Source organism: Ceratotherium simum, chromosome 3 (assembly GCF_057802395.1).
Source record: "Ceratotherium simum simum isolate JZ-2026a chromosome 3, ASM5780239v1, whole genome shotgun sequence".
Taxonomy (NCBI): domain Eukaryota; kingdom Metazoa; phylum Chordata; class Mammalia; order Perissodactyla; family Rhinocerotidae; genus Ceratotherium; species Ceratotherium simum.
The window spans coordinates 38,573,125-38,584,344 of NC_141902.1; the positions used below are offsets into that span (position 1 = coordinate 38,573,125).

General features: G+C 43.7%; 1 protein-coding gene across 3 annotated transcripts in view; it reads left to right on the plus strand.

The window, feature by feature from the left end:
- RTF1 (RTF1 homolog, Paf1/RNA polymerase II complex component) overlaps positions 1-11,220 on the plus strand; it is a 43,958-nt gene that overhangs the window by 30,418 nt on the left and 2,320 nt on the right. For all 3 annotated transcript variants that reach the window (XM_004421442.3, XM_087425422.1, XM_087425429.1), the window contains 13 exons: positions 8-122; positions 1,322-1,433; positions 3,670-3,805; positions 4,294-4,471; positions 5,441-5,523; positions 6,680-6,767; positions 6,866-6,973; positions 7,562-7,639; positions 8,260-8,381; positions 8,567-8,624; positions 9,064-9,141; positions 9,619-9,714; positions 11,038-11,149. In XM_004421442.3, coding sequence (XP_004421499.1) covers positions 8-122; positions 1,322-1,433; positions 3,670-3,805; positions 4,294-4,471; positions 5,441-5,523; positions 6,680-6,767; positions 6,866-6,973; positions 7,562-7,639; positions 8,260-8,381; positions 8,567-8,624; positions 9,064-9,141; positions 9,619-9,714; positions 11,038-11,149 — 1,364 coding nt within the window. The remainder of the gene's footprint in view (positions 1-7; positions 123-1,321; positions 1,434-3,669; positions 3,806-4,293; positions 4,472-5,440; positions 5,524-6,679; positions 6,768-6,865; positions 6,974-7,561; positions 7,640-8,259; positions 8,382-8,566; positions 8,625-9,063; positions 9,142-9,618; positions 9,715-11,037; positions 11,150-11,220) is intronic.

Here is an 11,220-nt window from a genome sequence, read left to right on the forward strand (position 1 = left end):
TAACCAGATTTGAAATCAAGAAAAAACTGAAAACAGCCAAAAAGAAAGAAAAGAAAGAAAAAAAGAAAAAGCAGGAAGAGGAGCAGGAGAAGAAAAAGCTGACACAGATTCAAGAATCTCAGGTAGGAGATTCAATGATCCTCGTTATCAAAAAAGTAAAACCTCTGGGGCCAGCCTGGTGGTGCACCGGTTAAGTGTGTGTGCTCCGCTTCAGTGGCCCGGGGTTCGCAGGTTCGGATCCTGGGCGTGCACTGACGCACTGCTTTCAAGCCATGCCGTGGCAGCATCCCATATAAAATAGAGGAAGATGGGCATGGATGTTAGCCCAGCAAAAAAGAGGAGGATTGGCATCGGATGTTAGCTCAGGGCTGATCTTCCTCACACACACACACACACACACAAAAGTAAAACCTCTGTTTTGAGTGTGCGTGTGTGTGTTTATGTAAAAGATGGGTTTATATTAATGAGCCTAGGTCAGTTAGTGCAAGACTATTACGTGCTGTCTTCATCTTGTAGGTTTTGTTAATCTCTGTATATATTGTTTCACCGTTAGATGCGCTATTTAACTCCTTAGAAGTTCTTCACTCATGTCTACCTTTAAAAAGCAGCTCACTTGGGGCCGGCCCGGTGGCGTAGTGGTTAAGTTCGCACGCTCTGCTTCGGCGGCCCAGGGTTCACCGGTTCGGATACTGGGCACAGATCTATGCACCGCTCATCAAGCCATGTTGCAGTGGCGTCCCATATGTAAAGTAGAGGAAGATTGGCACAGATGTTAGCTCAGCAACAGTCTTCCTCAAGCAAAAAGAGGAGGATTGGCAACAGATGTTAGCTCAGGGCCAGTCTTCCTCACACACACACAAAAAAATAAAAAGCAGCTCACTGGTGTGTGAGCATCCCTTAAGGGACAGTTGGTAAACATCCTGTCCCAGGTAGCCATATTGGTTATGATGTTTACTCAGGTGTATGTCATCCTGGACTTGGTAATAAATGTAGCTGGGAAAATTAGTCATCTGTGCATTCATCACAAAAAGCTTTGTTGACAGTATCAGCAAATATTAGCTATGATCTAGGGTGTCCTTCCAGAAAGTGTATTCCTATAATTCTTAGGCTTTCTGTTTATTAGACAGGTAAAACAAGGGCCGACTTTACTGCTCTGTCCTCTTTGTCCACAAGAGGATGCTCTCTCCCCTTAAACAAGTTTCAGTTTCTGCAACCAATATAGATTCACAGTGGAGAACTGAATGATTAATTGTTGGGTATAGAAAATCTTATCATCAGCATTTGGTAAAAAGAGCCATCCTACTTTTCCTTCCCTTCCCAGGTAACATCCCACAACAAGGAACGGCGTTCCAAACGGGATGAGAAACTAGATAAGAAATCTCAAGCCATGGAGGAGCTAAAAGCAGAGCGAGAAAAACGGAAGAACAGAACAGGTAAGTGGGGAAAATGTAATGGCTACTTTGTGTCTTTGATCATATGAGTTGACTTTGTGGTACCTGTTTTTATTTTTCCCCCTTTTTAACTCTTTATTATGGGAAAGTCCAAACACACACAGAGAAGAGTGTAATAAACCTCCATGGGGCCGGCCCCGTGGCTTGGCGGTTAAGTGTATGTGCTCTGCTGCTGGTGGCCTGGGTTCAGATCCTGGGCGCGCACCGAGGCACCACTTCTCCGGCCATGCTGAGGCCGAGTCCTACATACAGCAACTAGAAGGATGTGCAGCTATGACATACAACTATCTACTGGGGCTTTGGGGGGAAAGAAAATAAATAAATAAAATCTTTAAAAAAAAAAAAACCTCCGTGAACCCATCATCATCCAGCCTCAACAATCAACTCATGGCCAATCTTGTTAAATCTATATTCCCTCTTCCATCAGGTTATTTTGATATAAATCCCAGCATCATTATATTTCAACCGCAGATATTTCAATATGTATCTCTAAAAGATAGGGACTTGTGTTTTAAACATAAGTAAGATACCAATATAATACCTAAAAAATAGTAACAACGAATCCCTTAATAAAATATACTAATTTGTTAGTTTGAATCAGGATCTTAAATAAAATCCACACATTGTGATTTAATATGTCCCTGAAGTCACTTAATTAGGTTTTCCTGTCCATCTCTCCTTTTTCCCCCTTGCAGCTTATCTGTCGAAAAAAACTGGGCCGTTTATCTTGTAGTTTCTCACAGATGCTGAGTTCATCCCACTGGTATTATTGAATGTGCTCCTCTAGTCCCTTGAATTTCCTGTAATTTGTAGTGAGAGGTAGAGAATTGGACAAATTTGGATTTGTTCTGTTTCTATTTTGTTTTTTGGGGAAGGCTAAGTTTTAGTGGTGGTGTATACTTCCTTCAGGAGACACAAAATATCTGATTGTCTCTCATTTTGTGATATTACCAACTCCATCGCCTAGCTTTTGGCACAATAATGTGAAATAACAAACTGCCCCTAAACTCAGATCAACAGTCATTTGTTCCTACTCTTGCATCTGCATTTTTTGAGGAGACTGTCGTTTCCCCATTGAATGGTCTTGGCGCCCTAGTCGAACATCATATGAACCGTATATGCACGGGTTTATTTCTGGCTCTCTATTCCATTGGTCTATGTGTCTGTCTTTCAAATGACTATTTTAAAGTCACTTGTTACAGTTTCTTTTTGCGTAGTGTGCTGTCAGATGAATACTTTGTTTCATTTTGCTTGTGATGGGTAGAGATGACTTTTTATTATTGTTTTGTTTTATGATTACATAAAATACAAGGTTTCAAAATCAAATCTTTCAACCAATGTGTCTTCAAAGAAGTTTAGCATCCGTATCTTTCTGTTTCACCCCTTACCTCCCTCCCATAATAGGTAAATACGTCCCATCTTAGATTAATGGTAGCACACTTGACACACTTTTCTCTACCTTTCTTTCCGCACTTAACCCTATATCCTAGAGATCACTCCTTAGTTTTTACGTTGAGCAGTGGTTGGTAGACTGCTTGTTTCTGTAAATAAAATTTTGTTGAAATACAGCAATGACCGTTTGTTTCATAATTGTCTATGGCTGCTTTCTATCTATAATAGCAAAGTTGAGTAGTTGAGACAGTGACCATATAAAGCACAAACCTAAAATATTTACTATCTGACCCTTTAAAAAACATTTTCTGACTCAAAATCTAGAGTAATGGCTCATTCCTTTTTTCATATCTGCATAGTAGTCCATTGGGTGGATGTACCAGCAGTGATTCAGGCACTCCCCTTTGTGGATATTTGGGTGGTTTTCAGTCTTCTGCTATTATAAATAGTACTGTAAATTCAAAATAAAATTTTCCTCAAAGATTCCCTGAAGACATAAGTTTTTTCCCCATCTTTCTTGCCCGTCTTCAAGTTTCTTGAGTGCAATAAAAGACAACTGTCAGTAGAGTTGGTGACCCTTTGTGCCCACTTAGTGACAATCTTCCAGCCCTTTTTTGTCTACTGGGGCTTGACATTTGGTGCCTGAATGATTTTAACTCTCTGGTTTAACTCACTTCTGCATGTAGCCCAAGTAATCATGGTCTAGTCCAGAGAGGATGGAGCTATCTTTTGAGTCCTTTTCATGTGCCAGTTCTTTTCCAAGGATGAAAGATGTTTCAGTTTGTTATTAAGAGAACCCAAGTAAACATTTCCCCTTTCTTTTTAGCTGAGCTCCTCGCCAAAAAACAGCCATTAAAAACCAGTGAGGTGTACTCTGACGATGAGGAGGAGGAAGAGGACGACAAGTCCAGTGAAAAGTCAGACCGTTCATCCCGGACATCGTCGTCTGATGAAGAGGAGGAGTAAGTCTACGTTGTGGTCTAGTAGTCAGGATAGGTGGGGTTTTTGAGGAGAAGCTTAGTGTAGTTTCCAAAATCTCCCTGTTTGGGCTGTGAACTTTGTTTGGTTCATACCCTGAACTGTTGACCGAGTTTCCCAGTACATCAGCCCAAACCTATGCTCCTGCCTTTTGCTCTTTGCCTTCATTCCTGGACATTTCATCTGGGCCTGGCAGGTGGGACCTGACTTCATGTCATCTTCTCGTTGGCCAGGAGCTTCCATTAGTTTTCTTACTCTGATAGGTTATCTGGGATGGCAGCTTTGTTCAAGACAGTTCACACTACTGATTAGGAACAGGATTCTATTACCACTCTTTCCTGTTGCTTCATTTATTTCTCCTACTGCATTAATCACATGTACTTTGGTTAAGTTTTAAGAAGATGGTATTATTTATGTATCTTGATCTGTTTCTTTGATGAACATTTTTCCCAGTGCCCTTTGTTCCTCACAGGAAAGAAGAGATCCCACCAAAATCACAACCAGTCTCCTTACCCGAAGAATTGAATCGGGTTCGATTATCACGGCATAAGCTAGAACGTTGGTGTCACATGCCCTTCTTTGCTAAAACTGTCACAGGATGTTTTGTACGGATTGGCATCGGAAACCACAACAGCAAACCAGTTTACCGGGTTGGTGTTTCTTTCCTTGGACAATTGTCCATGTTTTAAATATAACAGTTCTTGACTGGAGCTATTGAACAAATCTGTCACTCTTATGCTACCATTTAATGGCAAAATAGACTCTAATCGAGGTGCCCTTAGAATAGTGACAATCTGAGGTAACCGGGGATCATGCATGACTTGCTGCCAGGAAGAGTACTTGGAGCCAAAGGGACTTGTGGGTTTTAGAATAATTTTCTAAAGTTATTCTAAAATTGGGGATTTAGAATAATTTTCTCTATCCTCCTTCCGTATAAAAGCAAGAACAGAGACATTTATGAAGTATTTGTTGGGAGTTACGTAATCTGGAACCTTTGTACATTTGAAAAATAAATAAGTGAAAATTTTCCCTGTTATGTATTAAGTGACGTTTGGAACAGGGAATTATATTGAGGTTTAAAAACAAAAAACCCTCCAACCTAATAGAGGTTATTTTGTGGGTTCCAGCATTGCTTCTGTGGTCTGGATGGCTGGAACATAGCTGTTTGATTTTTTTCCTTTTTTGTTTTTGTTTATTTTTGTTCTGGATTGTATGGTTTTAACATGTGTTTACCTCCTTCTGTGAAGACCAGCCATACCATGTCCCAGAAAGCTTGGCAACAGAAACTCACCTCTGTGGTCTTCACATTTGGTTAATAAAACTGACCTTTGAAATCCCAAGTACATCCCCTGGTAAAGTAGAATTAAGTTGGAGGGGAAGCTTGTAACGCGCTCCACCAGGCTACCTACCTCCTCTCCTGGCACTTGCCTACTCTGGGCACGGGGCTCCTGCTGGTTGGCCATCAGAGTTCTAAACCTGAGAAAAGTGCCTAAATACCTGGCAGCTGGGGGCTCCTCTCAGTGCAGGATCCCTCACCTGTGTTTGGGTAGACAGAGACAGAGTGGTGTGGAGAGCTCTGGAAGAGTCTGTTTTTCACCGGTGTCTCTGCCCTTTCACAGGTTGCTGAGATCACTGGTGTTGTGGAAACCGCCAAAGTTTACCAGCTTGGTGGCACCAGAACAAACAAAGGGCTACAACTACGGTAGGAGAGGCACTTCTGTGGCAGCTTCTGCTCCCACTGCAAACAGGCACTGCCTGTTGGGCTGTGACTCTGTCCCAGTGTGATGTTTCTTGTTGCAGTGAACACTGTTTGTGTTGTCCCCACAGAGGACTTGGAGGGAAACCTGTATTCTATCTTTTCGTATAGGGAAAGTAGGATCTCTGTCTCATAGGGGAAATCAGGGATGTGAGACAGTAGGATATAGAAGGAAAAAGTCAGGTTGTGAGATCCCCTCCTCCCAGAGCCCTGCAGGCATTGACTCAGTGAGCCTGGTCAGGAGCTTGCTTCTGGTCCTGGTTCCATCACTAACTAACCTGATCTTTGACAAGTCAAGTCACCCTTCCAGACTTAGTTTCCTCTTCAGTAACAGGATGTGTCCTGAATGCCTACTACGTGCCACTGTTCTAGGCATCGGGGGAGAGGCAAGAACAAAATAGACACACAATCCCTGCCCTCTTGGAGCCTGAAAATTCTAAAAACCCCATATAGGAAGGAATAGAAGTAGTTTGCCAGGCTCACTGCAAATAGCAAGTGATAGACACGGCTCTACCATGGCCCAGTTTGGTCTCTGGACTCTCCATTCCCTTCTCCCATCCCCATCATTTCTCCTGGTCTGTTTAAAAAGAACCAGTTGGGGTAGGCAGTGGCCATGACATGCAGAGAGTGACTGTCCCTAGGAGAACGGCACTGACTCACCTAACTTTGCCAGCACAAGGCTCGGTAGAAAGACAGTGTTCTTCGTTTCTAGGGAATAGAGTGTCTTTGTCATTCAGATATCTATGTAATATTTCATATTCTTGATGCCAGTTGACTGTGACGGGTTTTATTGTAAATGGACTTTTGAAACACTGGCCCAATCTATTTGTTTCCAGTGCTAGCTTTGATTCTTAATCCTAGCTGCCCATTAGAACAACGTGGGAGGTTTTGTTTGTTTAATTTTTGTCCCTGGTTCCTACTCCCAGAGATTCTGATTCAGTTGATCTAGAGTGGTGCTTTGGAATTCTTAGAAATCTTCCTAGATGATTCTAAAAGGTAGCCAGGATTGAGACCCACGATAGGTAGTACAGCCTGGTAGGGTTGCTTTGCTGGTACTGTAGTCAATGTACCCATTTTTGGAGATGCTGTCTTTTTTATGTAGGCATGGCAATGACCAACGAGTATTCCGCCTAGAGTTTGTCTCAAACCAGGAATTCACTGAAAGTGAATTTATGAAGTGGAAAGAAGCGGTAAGTGGATAGACAGCACCTGGCAGTTGTTCATGAAAATAGAGAGCATCTCTTTGCAAAATCTCATATTAATAACCTTTTATCATGTTTTGGTCCAGATGTTCTCTGCTGGCATGCAGTTGCCCACTCTAGATGAAATCAATAAGAAGGAATTATCTATTAAAGAAGCTCTTAATTATAAATTCAACGATCAGGACATTGAAGAGGTAAGAAACCTGGTACCCCAGAGCCTGGAGGTTCATCAAGAACCAGTGTTAGAGCAGATCATGACTTTCTTTTCTTTCCCTTTATCTTGACATTTTTGTTAGATAGCTCTGCTAATATTGCATGAGGATGAGGAAATACTAATATTGCTACCTTATTATTTGTAGTTCATCAAGATTTTTTCTATACATTCTCATTTGAAGTCATAGACTAAAGAAGTGTATTCAGGAATCAGGAATCTGTTTCCTGCTAGGCTTGGTCCTTCAAGAGTTTTCTTTCTCCAAACCATTTTGGTAAAATTCTTTGATCTCTGTTCTCTTGGACAGTGGCTAGCCTTACAGTACCAGGCCCTTGGCTTGCTGCTGTTTATTGGTGCATGTTCCTTCAGACTGTCCCAGAAGAATCTCCGTGACCCCGGAAGCAGCATAGTATCCCTTGGAATGAACTCGCTCTCTTTCTGGGGCATGACACTGCTATAGGAAGAGCAGCCCTCTTTTAACTAGCTGCTCGCCTCAAAAATGGGCTCACTTAGCCTATCTACAAAAATAGTTTAGGAATACCTCACTGCTGCTATCTCCTCTCTGGTACAGATTGTAAAAGAGAAAGAAAGGTTCAGGAAAGCCCCACCCAACTACGCTATGAAGAAGACTCAGTTGCTAAAGGAAAAGGTAAGGATGCACTCAGACCTCTTTCCCTGTCCTGTAAGGAGATGTGGAAATCAAACTTGTTCGTACTCTGCCCAAGTTAGTGGTGGCAGGATTAGAAGAAAATGCTGGACTCGAATGTAAGCAACACAGTGCTTTCTTGGCACATAGGCAGTATTCTATGGGCCAGTTTCCTTTCTATAAGTTGGAACTGATCTTGCTTGTTCCAGTCTCCCTACTTTCTAGTCGTTTTAGTTCATGTAAGATAGACCCCAGGGTAGTATCAGCACTGAGTCTGAACAGACAAATGATATTGCCAGGCCCAGCTGTGGTGGGTGTTTCCATTCTTCACATCAGGGTGGGGTGAGCCTTGTGAGGGAGAGTTAGCTATACGGGGTCTGGGTTCTGAGGTTAATGGTACACATCACTGCTACCAGGGGCCCCACAGCCAGGTAGCTATATGGGAAGGTGTTACTACCATAATAAAAGTTATACCTTGCATTTGTAAAGTTTGTTTTCAATATTCTTTCACATCTCCTGTCAGTTGTTCATCACATGAGATTATCTTGCCCATGCTGGAAGTAAGGGGACACTTGATATAGAGCTAGTCACAGCCAAAAACTCACACTTTTCTCTGTGTGCAGGCCATGGCTGAGGACCTTGGGGATCAGGACAAGGCCAAACAAATCCAAGACCAGCTGAACGAGCTGGAGGAGCGGGCAGAGGCCCTGGACCGCCAGCGGACCAAGAACATATCTGCTATCAGGTGTGTCACGGTGCCTGTTTTGATTGGGCTCCATCCTTGGCCCACGGACCTTGCCACAGTTATCAGGCCAGCCTGTGGCCTTGGACACGCTGTGCTGCGCTGGCTCCACGTATCTTGGGTCAGGCCCAGTGGTTCCCTCCCTCCTCTCACAGACCACTGACTCATCCCTCTTACTCACCCCACAGTTACATCAACCAGCGGAACCGGGAGTGGAACATTGTGGAGTCTGAGAAGGCCCTTGTGGTGAGTAAGACAACTTTATCTGGATCACCAAAAACAATTTTAATTAATAAATTGGTATGAAATCTTGTCTACATCTTTTTTGAGTTTATTTTTAAATTATTGAAGTAATATGTACACTTAACATACACGTACACTCTCTGTATGCGCACATACACCCATATAATTTATTAATTTATAATGAAAAGCAGCAGTCTTCTGCCCTGTCTTACCCCTCCCATCCTTAGATTCTACTCCACAGGTATTCATTTTGATAGATTTCCAGTTTTGTTCTTTTGGTTGTTGCTCCCATATCTTCTCTGGTGTTCTTGAAGGAAAAAGGATGATAGACAGCTTTTGACTTTTTTCAGGCCTTTACAGTCTGTTATTTATATGTAAGCTTATGATGAATGAGAGGAGGGGGAAGGAGATAGTGTTCTGTAATGCATGCTGTCTGTTTCAGGCTGAAAGTCACAACATGAAAAACCAACAGATGGATCCCTTTACCAGGCGGCAGTGCAAACCTACCATCGTTTCTAACGTGAGTGCCTAAAGAGGACGTTTCCAGTCAGGACCTAGATTCTGGGACATAAAATAAATTCCATTAGGAGATTAATAGAGAAGTTAAAAATAATGTTGTCTTAGTGGGATTTGCTTGCCTCAAACTCTTGGGTCTGGATACTTCCTTTTTTATCTTGCTGTAGGACACATAGGTGGTGAAAACCTGGCATGGATTTATAGGAACCCATGGACTACGCCCCCATGCCAGGGTGGCTTTACTAGTGCAGCAGACGTTAGGAATGTGTGGGCTGGGTCACCCAGCTAGGGCCTGGCTGGGCTGGGCTTGGCTTCAAAGCTTTTAATTGCCTCTTTTTGCTGCCTTGAGGAGAACCCCACTGAGCTGCTGATGGGTCCACTGTGGTGCTTGTGATGTTGGTGGTAGTAGTTGGGAAAGAATCTGGCAGTAGGACTGTGTGAGTGTTGAACAATCTCTAAAATAACTTATTTTCTCTCTCAGTCCAGAGACCCAGCTGTTCAAGCTGCCATCTTGGCCCAGCTGAATGCGAAGTATGGTTCTGGAGTGTTACCAGATGCTCCAAAGGAAATGAGCAAGGCAAGTGCAGTACCACGTACCCTGTGGCCTGTGGAGCTTGGCTCCTGGTCAGACACCAGAGCCAGCACCTCGCCTAGTCTGGGCTTGATTTTCCCACCTGGAGGACCATGGGGTCCCACCTGCCATCCTTCCTCCATCCCAGTTATTCACAAATGTAATAAACAGCTATTGAATTTTGGTCAGACAACCTAAATTCTTTTTTTTTTTTTTTTTTTTTTGTGAGGCAGATCAGCCCTGAGCTAACATCCATGCTAATCCTCCTCTTTTTGCTGAGGAAGACTGGCTCTGAGCTAACATCTATTGCCAATCCTCTTCCTTTTTTTCCCCAAAGCCCCAGTAGATAGTTGTATGTCATAGTTGCACATCCTTCTAGTTGCTGTATGTGGGACACGGTCTCAGCGTGGCCCGAGAAGCGGTGCATCGGTGCTCGCCCGGGATCCGAACCCGGGCCGCCAGTAGCGGAGCGTGCGCACTTAACCGCTAAGCCACGGGCCGGCCCATCAGACAACCTAAATTCTAAACCCAACACCACCACTTAACTAAAGCCTTGACTGTGGCTCTAGGCAGCTGACATCCAGCCCTCTTATCCACAATTTTCTCATATGTAAAATGAAGATAATACTCTACCCGGCCTCCCTCACAGGATAATTAGGAGGGCAGAGGATGTGTAAGGACCAGACGGTTGTGAAAGTGAAAGCTCTTTGAAAACTAAAATGTTTAACCCAGAGAAACTGCCCATTTAGAAGCAGTTTTCTGCCTAAGTCAGGTCTTTTCCTGTGGAGCCCACACTCTCCCAGGAATTCCTGAAATCTGGGTCAGAAGGTGGCTCAAGGGGGTGCGCGCTCTGCTGCGGTGGCCCGGGGTTTACCAGTTCGGATCCCGGGTGCGCACCAACGCACTGCTTGGTGAGCCATGCTGTGGCGGCATCCCATATAAAATGGAGGAAGGTGAGCACAGATGTTAGCCCAGGGCCAGTCTTCCTCAGCAAAAGAAAAAGGGGGGAAGATTGGTGGATGTTAGCACAGGGCTGATCTCCTCACAAAAAAAAAAAAAAAAAAAAAGGTGGCTCGTTGTCTTAAGCCCACCCTTTCTGCCCTCACACCACAGACATGAGCCTTCCCTCCTCTTTGCTTTTAGGCTTCAGAGAAGAAACCTCTTTGTTTGTGGCCTCTCCTGTCCTCCCTCTGAGAGAAGGAATTGGAAAAGGGCCTTAGTAGGAAGATGTAATGAACTTGAGCAAGAGCTTTGCCATTAGTGGCTGCTGCTGCTTGAAGTCCTCTTGTATTTATGCTTTTTTGATTAGTTTTTCTCTTCATATTGCAGGGTCAGGGAAAGGATAAAGATTTGAATTCGAAGTCGGCCAGTGACCTCTCAGAAGACTTGTTCAAAGTACATGATTTCGATGTGAAGATTGATTTACAGGTTCCCAGCTCAGGTAGGTGAGGGTGGGGAGTGGTGACAGCCGAGGACCAGCTGGCTCCACAGCTCTCTCTGCCAGCAGGGAGG